Source organism: Hypanus sabinus, chromosome 17 (genome assembly GCF_030144855.1).
Source record: "Hypanus sabinus isolate sHypSab1 chromosome 17, sHypSab1.hap1, whole genome shotgun sequence".
Lineage (NCBI taxonomy): Eukaryota > Metazoa > Chordata > Chondrichthyes > Myliobatiformes > Dasyatidae > Hypanus > Hypanus sabinus.
Window position 1 is genome coordinate 21270816 of NC_082722.1, and position 15047 is coordinate 21285862.

The following is a 15047-nucleotide window of genomic DNA, read 5'->3' on the forward strand; positions in this document are numbered from 1 at the left end:
GCTCTGATCTCAGCAACGTGGCCTTGTTTAGTTCCACAAGTGGAGTCTTGGAGTGCTGGCTGCCTTTCTGTTGAGGTGCACCACCATTTGTGATGGAGCAATACTAATCTCTGCAAACTGAGTTGAGAGGAAATCATTTCAGTGTATGGTAGGGAGATGAAGGTGTTAAATTGGTCTTCCAGTGTGGAGGCTTAATAGAAATAACCATAATGATGTGTATACGACATGGCATTTTAGGGATGCAAGTGTACTGCAGTAATGTTTAAATAAATTTCACAAGAGGTACGTATACTTTAAAATAATTTATTTTCGTACAGAAACAATGTTGTTGTCTTAAAAAAATTAAAATTGTATCTATAATACTTTTGACACTTAAGAGTTTAACTATTAAATAACATAGAAATAAAATTTCAATAAAACAAGAGCAATGTCACATTGCCATTAAAAGATTGCCAAGGCCACACAAAATAAATGCTGTGGTTTTAGGAAAGTGTTTAAAAGAAGCTGTTAAATGATGTTTTCTCCCCCTCAGATTGTCACAATCAACAATTTGTTAATGGAGGGTAAACAGAATGTAAAAAAACTGATGTGATACTTAAAAATCATCACACTGAACCAGTCCCTGAGAAGCAGTTCCATTTAAGAAATGGCCTTAAATGCTGGAAAACTGTTCAATGCCTGGATCCAAGCCTTCCGATTTTTTGCTTTAGTTGGCTGATCTGGTCTTTTGTTGTAGTGCTCTTTAGAAATAGCAGTCTGCAGAGAATTTCCAAAATTTTTCTGTGCTGTGGAAGTTTGTGCTGGTCTGCATGGCCACTGCTGCACTGCCGAGTCTTGTCTGGACCACCGGGATTTCATCCAGACTCTGCAGAATCTGAACGGTACTCAGCTGGAGGTCCTGCAGCCCGCACGGAATGGACAGTGCTCACTGATAAAGCAGACAGATAATCTATCGATGGGAAGGATTGGAGAGAGTGCACTGAACTCCGAATAGCAGCAGCAAGAGCTGTGGAATGGAACAAACAAGTGGAATTAAAGATTCAAAGTACATATAAATAATACAAACTTAACAATTGTCTGCTTGCGGGCAGCCACACAGCAAGAAACCTGAAAGAACCCAATTTAATAAAAGTAAAGGCCAACCACCAAATGTGCAGAGAAAAAAATAACACAAATCATGCAAACAATGGAAGTGAGCAACAGCCGCAGCATTCTGAACCAAACTGAGTCCTGAGATCCAAATCTCCAGAGCAGCCCGGATAGGCCCAAAGCCTCAGAGTTCAGCTCATCGTATTAGTGGGGCAAATCACCACAAAGTTCGCAGACACAACTAAGGTAGTACAGAAACCTTGCACTAAAGCTGTGCTTGCTCTGATATAGTTTATGGCTGAAAAGCTGAAGGATGTCCACATGACAGCTTTAACCTTCAGGATTTAGCATGATTATGCTCAGGCCTGGGGATAATGATGGTCAAGATTGAGTACATGGGTCATATGCTCATGCCTCTGCCCACCTGGGCCCTCCACCCCAGCTAATCCCCCATGCCTTATTTCTCAAAGAAGGTCCATGCCTGCAAGGTTCCCACTATCGTTCTTCCATGAAACTCGTCTCAGATCACTTAAAGGCTCCAAAAGAATCCACAAAGCAGGATACAAGTGGAGAAGATGCAGGAGATGAGACAACGAGAAAGTAAAACAGAACACAAAACTGAAACACTGGGGTAACCATGAAAAAAATATGTTCCATAAAACAAGAGAAAGATATTAAATAAAACGCAAGGTGTTAGGCCCCGATGCTGAACCTGACAGGATATCGACTGACTGGAGTGTTCAAGGACATCTTCAAACCTCTCATTGCTACAGTCAGCCACAGGCTTAAATAGGGCATTAATCGTACTGGCATCCAGGAAGAACAGGGTGAGTTGCCTCAATGACTACTGCATGGTAGCACTCACATCTACTGTGATGAAGTGCTTTGAAAGATTGGTCATGGCTGGAGGTAACTCCCTCCTGCACAAAGAGCTGGACCCACTGCAATTTGCCCACTACCACAACAGATCTACAGCAGATGCAACTGCACTGGCTCTCCACTCGACCTTGGGCCGCCTGGACAACAGGAATACCAACATCTGAAAGCCATCTATCGATTACAGCTCAGCATTCAGCATCAACTCCCTCTCAATACTAATCAACAAACTTCAAAACCTGATCTTCTGCACCTCTCTCAGCAACTGGATTCCTGACTTCCTCATCAGGAAACTATAGTTGTCCTCCCCACAGATCTCCCACCTGGTACTTACCCCTGCGAGCGTAATTGCTACACCTGTCCCCATACCTCCTCTCTTACCACCATTCAGGACCCTAAACAGTCCTTCCAGGTGAGGCAACACTTCACTTGTGAGTCTGTTGGTCATCTATTGCATCCGGTGTTCCTGGTGTGTCCTCCTCTACATCGGCGAGACCCGACGCAGATTGGGGAACCACTTTGTCGAGCACCTCCACTCCGTCCACCACAACAGACAGGATCTCCCGGTTGCCACCCACTTCAGATATGCTTCACATTCCCATTCGGATATGTCCATACATGGCCTCCTCTATTGCCATGATGAGGCCAAACTCAGGCTGGAGGAACAACACCTCATATACCGTATGGGTAGTCTCCAACCCTTTGGTATAAACATCTAATTCTCCAACTTCCGGTAATTCTCTCCCTCTCCCTTCCCCCATCCCACTTTCACTCTGCCTCCTCTTCCAGCTGCCTATCACCTCTCTCATGATTCTGCCTTCTTCTACTACCCATGGTGCTTTCCCTTTACATTCCTTCTTCACCTCTCCTGCCTATCCATACCTGCTTCCCCTACCCCACCCCTTGATCATTCCGCTGGTTTTTCCAACTGGCACCTTCCACCCTCCCCCCAACTTCCTTATAGGGCCCCTGCCCCCTCTTTCTTCAGTACTGGAAGTCAGTCTCGGCCCGAAACGTTGACTGCTCATTTCAATGGATGCTGCCCGAACTGCTGATTTCATCCAGCTTATTCGTAAGTGGTGCTGAATGGTTGTAAGAACCCCATGCTCAACCACTGCTCTACTCTCAGCACTCATGACTGTGTGACCGGGCAGAGCTCCAATACCGTCCTTAACCTTGCTAATGACACCGCTGTTGTTGGCCGAGTGTCAGATGGCAACAGGGAGGTGTACAAGACTGAGATGGATCAGCTGATCGAGTGGAGTCACAATAACAACTTTGCGCTCAATGTCAGTGAGACCAAGGGAGTGATTGCAGACCTCAGGACAGGGAAAGGGAGAGCAAACACCGGTGCTCATCGAGGGGCCAGCAGTGGAAAGGGTGAACAGCTTCAAGCACTGTGGTGTCTGTATTGCAGAGGATCTATCCTGGACCCAAAATTAATGAAGAAAGCACACCAGCGACCATGCTTCATTAGGAATTTGAGAAGATTAGGAATGTTACCAAAGACTGGCAAATTACTAGTGACAGCATTCTGACTCGTCGCATTACCTTCTAGTGTGGAGGCTCCAATGTACTCAAAGAGGATGCAGAGGGCTGTTAGACACAGTCAGCTGCACTGGGACAACTCTGCCCACCATTTCAAACGGTGGGGGCAGCATCCATCACTAATGAGCCTCCTTATCCAGGACATGCACTTTTCTCATTACTGCCAGCACATTCAACATTTTAGGAACAACTGCTTTCCCTCCACCATCAAATTTTTGAACGGTCCTCACTATTCCTCTTTTGCACTTTTTATTAGTGTAACTAGTAACAATTTTACGTCTTGCAACTGCACTGGTGCCACAAAAGAATGCATTTTATGACATACATCAGTGATAACAAACTTCTTACTGATCATTGACAAATATGACATCATTGAAAAATGACATGCAGAACTGCATTCTGTAGAAATCATTTGCAGACTATTTTATAAACCTGCTTGACAATATATTAAGTTGTACAACAAAGCCTGTTATCTGTCACAATGGAAAAGCACACAACTTCAGCGATGAGACTGGACCTTAGAAACTGTAAATCAGCACCCAACTCAAGGCTGCCTGCTTTGCTTGTTCATTGATCTGGTAGAAAATGAGTGACTGACTTGCCATCATCCACCTGATGCTATAGTCAAGACCAAACAACTGCAGCCCCAATAGTCACAGATTACACTGCTGACAGCCTTGATGCTGATTGCCCGGTTTTCCCCATCTCACTTTCAGGTTCTGCTATGAAAATTAGTCTGCAGTGCAAGAACTGATTTATCCCAATCAACTCTGCTCTTCACTGGTGAACCTATAATAGTACCATAACAGTACTTTAGAGTTTTGTCACTAAACGAGAACAGAAAATGATTGAACTCAGAGCTCTTGTCTGGAGACAGGACAGACTGCAGATGCTGATCCAAAGCAAAAGACAAACTGCTGGAAGAACTCAGCAGTTCCAGCAGTAGCAGTGGAAGGAGCACACCTCAAAAGCTACCTGCCTCATCAGTGGAAAAGTTCATTGGCCACCTCCAAAGCCACAGAAATGCAGAAGAAGTAACTCATCCTCATAAGGACAATCCTAATTCCATCTGTGAGATCCCTGTCCAATCTCCATTCACTACAGCATTTCTGCAACATCTTAGTACTGCCGCCTCCCTCCTGTTCAAACTACTTCTCTCACCCTGGCCTGGCACAGCACTCCTCGCCTCATATAGAGGATCCTTAATGGATGAGGTGGAAACGTTTAGCCATTTAGCATCTGATGTGGTTAAACTGGGTGCAGAATTATTTCACCCTCTGTGTAGCTACCAAAACTTGTCACTGCTCCAAAAATCATTCTGCGGTGTAAGGATAACCTCAACTGTTTTCATCCTGTGTAAGTTGTCTTATTATACCCCTCTTAACTATCTCCTTCACCCTCAACTGCAAAAAGAACTTATAGACATCTCCCACTCTGAACCTGGTGGTGTCGGAGCCCAGTGCACCTCCCACCCTGATTTTATTTGCTGTAAACTCATAAATACGGAATCACCCTTCCTGCTTCTAGTGCTGGTCTTTTGTGGATAGTTCTGGTCCCTCAGCTACAACGCTCTTTTATTAAAACATGATACTCATAATTACAAGTCCTTCACTTTTTATTTGTCGAACACCTCAGCTCCAGTTGCTCTTTCCTTTCCAAACTTTGAGGATATTTGGGCTTCCTACATCTCTGTCGATCTCACTTAGATCTTGTGATCCACCAAATCAATTCCCACCTGTGCCACACTATTGCTAAAGTTCTGATCACTACTATCATCTGATTTGACTGAAACAAGAACTTGTGTCCTTCCTTCTCAACTTGTCTGCAACCTTCAATGTTGATTTCACTTTCCTTTTCCTATATCTATTCAGTGTTTTCTGGATGAATGGAATCACATTCACCTGCTCTCACCAGACCGCCATCAGCAGTAGAATTTTGTGCAGCACTTGCATCATTTGCACCATTACCTCTGGCGATCACATCTCCCCCTTCTCCCTGTATGTGCACCTTCTTGTCAACATTATTTAAAATGACAGCCTCAGCTTTACCACTTGACAACTTCTCTTGATCCTAAACTTTCTCAAAATTAGTAGACTGGCCTTATGCGTGTCATTAGTAAGATCTCCTGTATTCACCTCTATATCATTTGAATCTGGAGCAAGTTACAGCTTGTGATTCAGCTGGGAGCTCAGAGAATTCGACCGTGTAGGTAGGATTTAAGCCTACCTGGTCAATACCTGTGGAGGAGGGGGAACTGCGCAGGCGCGAGTGACGTCAGCGTCGAGCGCGCACTTTAAAAGGCAGGACTTCTTTTCAGAGTGGTCATTTGAATCGGGAGCAAGTTACAGCTTGTGATTCAGCTGGGAGCTCAGAGAATTCGACCATGTAGGTAGGATTTAAGCCTACCTGGTCAATACCTGTGGAGGAGGGGGAACTGCGCTGGCGTGAGTGACGTCAGCATCGAGCGCACACTTTAAAAGGCAGGACTTCTTGTCAGAGCGGGCAGCGGAGTCCGTGGAAGCAGAGTCCTGGGCTTTGGCTAAGTGGGCTTCGGCGTAAGGGGACTTCGGTAAGCTTGTGTGATTGCTCGCTGAGGGGAAGAAGGTAAGGTCGCTAGGTGCTTTTTAGACTTATTCTATTAATCCAGTTCAGGTATGGGGGAGACAGTCAGAGCAGTGGTGTGCTCCGTATGCAGTATGTGGGAGGTCAGGGTCAACACAGTTGTCCCTGATGACCACACCTGCAAAAGGTGCGTCCAGCTGCAGCTCCTATCAGACCGAGTTAGGGAGTTGGAGCAGGAGCTGGATGAACTACGGATCATTCGGGAGGTGGAGGCAGAGATAGATAGGAGTTATCAGGAGGTAGTCACACCAAAAAACCAAGAAGTAGGCAGATGGGTGACGGTCCAGAGAGGCAGGGGGAGCAGGCAGAGAGAGCAGAGCATCCCTGCGGCCATTCCCATTAACAATAAGTATACCGTACTGGGTACTGTTGATGGGGATGACCTACCAGGAATGAGTTGTACAGGTCCTGCCTCTGGCACAGAGGTTGAACCCCCAACTAGAAAGGGGAGGAGGGAAGAGAAGAGAGTGATAGTTTTAGGGGACTCTATAGTTAGGGGGGCAGATAGGAGGTTTTGTGGTGCAGATCGGGAGTCTCGGGTGGTATGTTGCCTCCCTGGTGCCAGGGTCTGGGATATCTCAGATCGGGTGCAGGCTATTCTTGAGAGTGAGGGCATGAACCCAGATGTAGTGGTCCATGTAGGGACCAATGATGTAGGTAAGGTGAGTGAGGGGGTCCTGCTTAGAGAGTTCAGGGAGTTAGGAGTGAAGCTGAAAGGCAGGACCTCCAGGGTGACAATCTCGGGATTGCTACCTGTGCCATGTGCGAATGAGGCGAAGAATAGAATGATTATGCACATTAATATGAGGCTGAGAGCATGGTGCCGGAAGGAAGGGTTCAGGTTTTTGGATAATTGGTCTTTGTTCCAGGGACATTGGGATCTGTTTCGAAGGGATGGTCTACATCTGAACCGGAGGGGTACTAACATTCTTGCAGGAGTATTTGCCAGTGCTGCTCGGGGGGGTTTAAACTAGATGTGCAGGGGGCAGGGATCCAGATCCAGAGGGTTGGTCAGAAGGTGCATGGGGTTAAATGTGTACAAGGTTTGGGTGATCTTGAGAAGGTCATCAAAATTCAGGGTGCAATTTGCCCGATGGAAGTTCAAGGAGCTGGGTTAGGTACAGTAGACAGTGTTTTAAGCAAAGAGAGGAGGAATGGGCTAAGAATTCTATACTTGAATGCGCGTAGTGTCAGAAATAAGACAGATGAGCTTGAAGCTCAGATGAAAATGGGGAACTACGATATTGTTGGGATAACGGAGACATGCCTGCAAGGGGATCAGGCCTGGGAATTGAGTGTACCAGGGTATACGTGCTATCGTAGAGACAGAAATATGGGAAGAGGGGGTGGGGTGGCCCTGTTGGTGAAGAATGAGATTCAGTCCTTAGCAAGAGGTGACTTGGGAACAGGGGAAGTAGAGTCTGTGTGGATTGAGCTGAGGAACAGTAAGGGTAAAAAGACCCTAATGGGTGTTGTGTACAGGCCCCCAAACAGTAGCGTGGATATTGGGTACAAGTTGATTAGGGAGTTAACATTGGCATGTGCTAAAGGTAATGCAGTCGTTATGGGAGATTTCAACATGCAGGTGGACAGGGAGAATCAAGTAGGTGCTGGACCCCAGGATAGGGAGTTTGTGGAGTGTCTAAGGGATGTATTTTTGGAACAGCTTGTGCTTGAGCCAACCAGGAACGAGGCTATTTTGGACTTGGTGATGTGTAACGAACAGGAATTGATAAGTGATCTTGAAGTAAAGGAGCCATTAGGAAGTAGTGATCATAACATGATAAGTTTTTATCTACAATTTGAGAGGGATAGGGGCAGATCAGAGGTGTCAGTGTTGCAATTAAATAAAGGAGACTACGGAGCCATGAGGGATGAGCTGGCCAAAGTTAAATGGGCGGATGCCCTGGCAGGAAAGACAGTGGATCAGCAGTGGCAGATATTCTTGGGCATAATACAAAAGTTGCAAATGCAGTTCATTCCAATGAGAAGGAAGGATTCAAAGAGGGGGAAGGGGCCACAGTGGTTGACAAAGGAAGTCAGAGATTGTATAGCATTAAAGAAAAAGAAGTATGACAGGGCTAAGATGAGTGGGAATACAGATGATTGGGAAAGTTTTAAGGAACAGCAGATCTTAACTAAAAAAGCAATACGGAGAGAAAAAATCAGGTATGAGCTCAGTCTAGCCAGGAATATAAAAGGGGATAGCAAAAACTTTTTTAGCTATGTGAAGAGAAAGAAGATGGTTAAGAACAATGTTGGCCCCTTGAAGAATGAATTGGGAGAAATTGTTATGGGAAACAGGGAAATGGCAACAGAATTTAATGCATACTTTAGATCTGTCTTCACCAGGGAGGACACAAGCAATCTCCCAGATGTATGGATGGGCCAGGGTCATAAGATATCAGAGGAATTGAGACAGATTGACATTAGGAAAGAAACTGTGATGAGTAGACTGGTAGGACTGAAGGCTAATAAATCCCCGGGTCCAGATGGTCTGCATCCGAGGGTTCTAAAAGAGGTGGCTCAGGAAATTGCGGATGCATTGGTAATCATTTTCCAATGTTCCTTAGATTCAGGATCAGTTCCTGAAGATTGGAGAGTGGCTAATGTTGTCCCACTTTTCAAGAAGGGGGGGAAGGAGAAAACAGAGAACTATCGCCCTGTTAGCCTAACGTCAGTCGTGGGGAAGATGCTTGAGTCCATTATTAAGGACGAAATAGTGGCACATCTAGATGGCAGAAATAGGATTAGGCCGAGCCAGCATGGATTTACCAAGGGCAAATCATGCTTGACTAATCTGTTGGAGTTTTTTGAGGGTGTAACAAGGATGTTAGACGAGGGTAAGCCAGTAGATGTTGTGTACCTAGATTTTCAGAAGGCATTCGATAAGGTGCCACATAGGAGATTGGTGAGTAAAATCAGAGCTCATGGCATTGGGGGCAGGGTTTCAACATGGATAGAAAACTGGTTGGCAGATAGAAAGCAAAGGGTAGCAGTGAATGGGTGTTTCTCAGACTGGCTGGAGTTGACTAGTGGGGTACCGCAGGGCTCTGTATTGGGACCACAGCTCTTTACGATTTATGTCAATGATTTAGATGAGGGCATTGAAAACTATATCAGCAAGTTTGCTGACGATACTAAATTGGGTGGCAGTGTGACATGCGAAGAGGACGTTAGGAGAATACAGGGAGACATGGATAGGCTGAGTGAGTGGGAAGATACTTGGCAGATGTCATTCAATGTGAATAAATGCGAAGTTATCCACTTTGGAAGCAGGAACAAGAGGGCAGAGTATTGTCTGTACGGTGTCGAGTTAGGTAAGGGAGAAATGCAAAGAGACCTAGGAGTCCTAGTTCACCAGTCAATGAAGGTGAATGAGCAAGTGCAACAGGCAGTAAAGAGGGCAAATTGAATGTTGGCCTTTGTTACAAGGGGAATTGAATACAAGAGCAAGGATGCTCTTTTGCATTTGTACAGGGCCCTGGTGAGACCACACCTGGAATATTGTGTACAGTTTTGGTCTCCAGGTTTAAGGAAGGACATTCTGGCAATTGAGGAAGTGCAGCGTAGATTCACCAGGTTGATTCCTGGGATGGCAGGGCTGTCCTACGCAGAGAGATTGGAGAGATTGGGCTTGTACACACTGGAATTGAGGAGATTGAGAGGGGATCTGATTGAAATGTTTAAGATAATTAAAGGATTTGATAGGATTGAGGCAGGAAATATGTTCCAGATGTTGGGAGAGTCCAGTACCAGAGGACATGGATTGAGAATAAGAGGTCAGTTATTTAAAACAGAGTTGAGGAAGAGCTTCTTCTCCCAGAGAGTTGTGGAGGTGTGGAATGCACTGCCTCGGAAGACGGTGGAGGCCAATTCTCTGGATGCTTTCAAGAAGGAGCTGGATAGATATCTGATAGATAGGGGAATCAAGGGATATGGGGACAAGGCAGGGACTGGGTATTAATAGTGAATGATCAGCCATGATCTCAGAATGGCGGTGCAGACTCGAGGGGCCGAATGGTCTACTTCTGCACCTATTGTCTATATATGGACATCCCCTCATCCTTGCCAAAGCTCTACCACTCAAACCTCTTTTTTTGTTATCTGTACACTTGATGAAGCACAAAGAATTCCTGGCCTGTCTTTCTTCTTTTCTTCTCCATAAATATAATCATTCAGAATTCTGTTGTCTATATTTCATACATCCTTTACTCTGGCTTTTTGATTTATGGTAAAGCAATATCTCAATTTCATAAATGTTTGTTTTTCATATTCCTCTAGTCATTTCTGTCTTGCAATCTCATGAATAATTTACCATACCTGCACTCTTCTAAGTCTAGCCTCTTGAGGATCTCTGTATTCAATTCTCCATGACTAATATCAATGCTTTGAGCAGTCAAAGTTCTCTCTCTCTCCCTCCCTCCCTCCCCCGTCTTGGCTTGTTGTAGAATCACAGATCAGTTGCTTCACAGGAGTGTGCCTTTCAGCACAATGCCCACTGTGGGTACCCAAAGAGCAATTCATTTGGTCCCAAACTATCTTCTTTCCCCCGAGCTATGAAAATTATTTTCTCCATTTCTATTTCTCTTATCCCTGACTGTTTCTGCTTCTAGGACTCTTTCAGGCACAAAGTTCCAGACTCTGCCTCTCACTGTGTAATAGTGTTTCTCCTTATACCTCTCCTTTACTGTATTTCCCTTTCACTTCAACTATATCTCTGGGCTCCAATCAACCCCTCCAAAAATAAGATCATTAAATCATATTTGAGAGAGCTTTTCTTGGTTTTATCCTAAAATTGGTCATAGTCTTGTATAGCTCCATCACATGTCCATCTCGTCATTGTCTTATACAGGTCCATCAAATCTTTAACTGGTCATAGTCTTGTATAGGTCCAACAAATGTCCAACTGGTCATCATCTTGTACAACTCCATCAAATATCCAGTCAATCTTCTTTAGTGGGAGGAAAATGATTCCAACTTCTCCTATCTCATCTTGAAGCCAAAATCACTCATTCCTGGAAATTTTCCAGTAAATCTTTTCTTTGCCTTTGAAGGCCTTTGCATAGTCACCAAAACTGGATACTATACTTCAGATGTGATATTTTGCACAAAGGGGTTATGTTGAATTTTCATGCTGTGATGCCCCTATTTATGAAGGTGTTCTCCCATGTTGATGGAAAGCACTAATGACAGCCCCTTGACTCAGGAAGTCACTCTGTTAAATGAGATAGGGTTTCCCAAACAAAAGGAGAATAAGGGTATGGCCTAATGAATCTTGCTGAGTGCCTGGGGAAAAGGAACACGGCTGGTCACTTGACACCACTGAATGGGCTTGCAACCCGTGGACGTAACAAAGGAAGTGGTCCCTACAGGCTTCATTTGCCAGCAGTTTAAAAAGACAGCTCTCCCTGAAAGACCACTACTCCCACCACACTAAAAGGGAAACTGGTTCAGCCCTAATGTGGCAGATGGATTACATCGAAGCCCTGCCACAGCAGTAACGATGTAAGTACTTGCTCACCATGGCCAAGACATACTCGAGTCTGATCAGGACCATACGCTGAAAGGATTGCAGAAGTCGATCCGTTGTTGTGGGGACCCGCAGGAAATACAATCGGATAATGGTTCTTGTTTTGTAGGACAAGGGTGCTCTGGTTTCCTCTCACGTCTAAAGAGGTACCAGTTAGCAGGTTAATTGGTCATTGTAAATTGCCCTGTGATTAAGCTGGTGTTAAATCAGTGGGTTGCTGGTTGGTGCGGCTTGCTGAGCCAGAAGGACCTGTTCCGCGCTGTATCTCTAAATAACAAGAGTCTGAAAGACCGGGTCACCAGCAACAGTGTATCACATCCTCCATGACGGCCCAAGCATCAGGGCTGATTAAAAGGATGGAAAGAAGAAACAAAACTTCCTCTTAAAACTGACCTGCACCCTACAGGGGTGGCTGGCTGTACCAACTCAAGGTATAAAGATCACCTACAATTAGAACAATCAGGAATGCCCCAGAACCCCGAGGAGAAAGTGGTCACAATAGAAAAGTTTCCAGCAGCGGGTGGGAGACTATGGCACAGGTACAAGGGAAGGGACTATCTGGAACGTGGGGAACCAGAGTGATTTCTTATGCCCTGCCCCTTACCTACAATGCATGAAGGTCAATAAAACTACAGTAAAAGAAACTAGTTGAGTAATTCAGCACAAGATGAAAATCAACATGACTCAAATAGCTGAATATATTTCAGAAGACTGAAATAAAGTGCAGTAAATATGATGCTTTAGCTATCTATTAACTAAAATCAATAGACCTTTACATTAAAAGGTAACACGAGTGAATCTGCAGATGATGGAAATAAATAAAAACACAAAATGCTAGCAGAACTCAGCAAGCCAGACAGCATCTATGGGAGGAGGTAGTGACGACGTTTTGGGCTGAAACCTCAATCCTCTCCTGATGAAGGGTTTTGGGCCGAAATGTCGTCACTAACTCCTCCCATAGATGCTGTCTGGCCTGCTGAGTTCTGCCAGCATTTTGTGTTTTTATGACTTTTACATTAACTTTGTCACAATATGTTGATACCATTTAAACAAATGTTCTTCTTTTGATAAATAGATTATTTCATTTCAAATTATGAAAATTTAGAAAATCAGGCTATTAGGACATTATAAAAGTTCACAATCCCTTCACTTTGTTTTAAGTACAAACTTTTTTAAAAACTTTACTTCAGGTAGTAACTATTTAACCCTTACCTGGTGGTAGTTGAGAAGGTCGAAATGGTCTTTTAGTGGTCCTGATTGCAGCATTGCGTTTAAATCTACTTGCAGACATTTTATGTCTTCGTTTTTCCTTCAACTACAGAAAGATTTATATCAGTTATTCACCGAATGTAAAATTCTGCCAGAAGGATATATATGTTTCATTCAGAAACTGACAGAGCTGTTCACATGCAAAGTACTACTTTAATTATGTCCAGTAGACACTTTATTAGATACATCTGTACACCAGCCAATCATGTGGTATCAACTCAATGCATAAAAACATGCAGACATGGTCAAGAGATTCAGTTGTTATTAAGGTCAAACATCAGAATGGCAAGAAATGTGATTTAAGTGACCTTGACCATGGAATGATTGTTGGTGCCAGATGAGGTGGTTTAGCATCTCTCAGAAACTGCTAATCTCCTAAGGTTTCCGCAAACAACGGCCCTTAGAATTTACAGAGAACGGTGCAAAACACAATAAACATACAGTGAGCAGCAGGTCTGCAGGCAAGAACACCTTAATGAGAGAGGTCAGAGGAGAATAGTCAAACTGGTTCAAGCTACAAAAGTGTGATAATCACACCAATGTTCAAGAAGAGAAGGGTGAGCTGCCTCAATGACTATCACCCATTGGCACTCACAATTACTGTGATTAAGTGCTTTGAGAGCTTGGTCATGGCTGGAACCAACTCCTGCCTCAGCAAGGACCTGGATCCAGCACAATTGGCCTATCACCACAATAGGTCTACAGCAGATGCAATTTCCCTGGCTCTTGGTACAATAGAAATACCTAGCTCAGGCTGCTGTCTATTGATTATGGCTCAGCGCTCAATGTTATCGATAGCACACTCTGTTCTAATGAACAAACTCCAAAACTCGGGCCTCAGTACCTCCCCCTGCAACTTCCTCACCAGGAGACCACAGCCTGTGCAGATCAGAAATAACATCTCCACTCGCTGAAAATCAACAATGGTGTGCTTCAAGGATACGTGCTAACTCTCCCTACACCCACAACTGTGTGTGACTAAGCACAACTCAAATGCCATCTATAAATCTGCTGCAGACACAACTACTGTTGGCAGAATTTCAGATGGTGATGAGGAGGGTGGATGAATGGTGTTGTGACAACAACATTGTACTCAACGTCAGTAAGACCAAGGATTAAATGTGGACTTCAGAAAGGGGAAATCAGCACAACATAACATCAATCCTCATAGAGGGATCAGAAGTGGAAAGAGTGAGCAGTTCCAAGTTACTGGGTGTCAAGAGCTCAGAGCATCTAACCTGGTCCCAACATATTGATGCAGTTATAAAGTTATAGGGACAGTCAACATGGATTTGTGCGTGGAAGGTCATATTTGACAAATCTTATTGAATTTTTTGAAGAGGCTACTAGGAAAGTTGACAAGGGTAAAACAGTGGATGTTGTCTACATGAACTTCAGTAAGGCCTCTGACAAGGTTCCACACAGAAGGTTAGTTAGGAATGTTCAATCGTTAGGTATTAGTATTGAAGAAGTAAAATGGATTCAACAGTGGCTGGATGGGAAATGCCAGATAGTGGTTGTGGATAACTTTGTCAGGTTGGAGGCCGGTGACTAGTGGTGAGCCTCAGGGATCTATACTGGGTCCAGTGTTGTTTGTCATATACATTAATGATCTGGGTGATGGGGTGGTAAGTTGCATTAGTAGGTATGCAGATGAGACTAAGCCAGGAGGCGTTGTGGATCATGAAGTAGGTTTTCAAAGCTTACAGAGAGATTTAGGCCAGTTAGAAGAGTGGGCTGAAAGGTGGCAGTTGGAGTTTAATGCTGATAAGTGTGAGGTGCTACATTTTGGTAGGAATAATCAAAATAGGACATACATGGTAAATGGTAGGGCATTGAGGAATGCAGTAGAACATAGTGATCTAGGAGTAATGGTGCTTAGTTCCCTGAAGGTGGAATCTCATGTGGATAGGGTGGTGAAGAAAGCTTTTATATAGCCTGTATGCTCGCCTGTATAAATCAGAGCATTAAGTACAGGAGTTGGGATGTAATGTTAAGATTGTACAAGGCATTGGTGAGACCAAATTTGAAGTACTGTGTACAGTTCTGGTCACCAAATTATAGGAAAGATGTCAACAAAATAGAGTACAGAGGAGATTTACTAGAATGT

The 15047-nt window shown here is 44.2% G+C and overlaps 1 protein-coding gene across 5 annotated transcripts in view; it reads right to left on the minus strand.

Moving 5' to 3' along the window:
• Positions 1-287: 287 nt before the first annotated feature.
• LOC132406727 (palmitoyltransferase ZDHHC1-like) overlaps positions 288-15047 on the minus strand; it is a 54225-nt gene continuing 39465 nt past the window's right edge. For 4 of the 5 annotated variants that reach the window (XM_059992638.1, XM_059992635.1, XM_059992639.1 and 1 more), the window contains 2 exons: positions 12881-12983; positions 288-1006 (listed from right to left, as the gene is read on the minus strand). In XM_059992638.1, the coding sequence (XP_059848621.1) occupies positions 855-1006; positions 12881-12983 (255 nt within the window). In that variant the 3' untranslated portion in view covers positions 288-854. The remainder of the gene's footprint in view (positions 1007-12880; positions 12984-15047) is intronic. The other variant, XM_059992637.1, reaches the window with a different exon arrangement.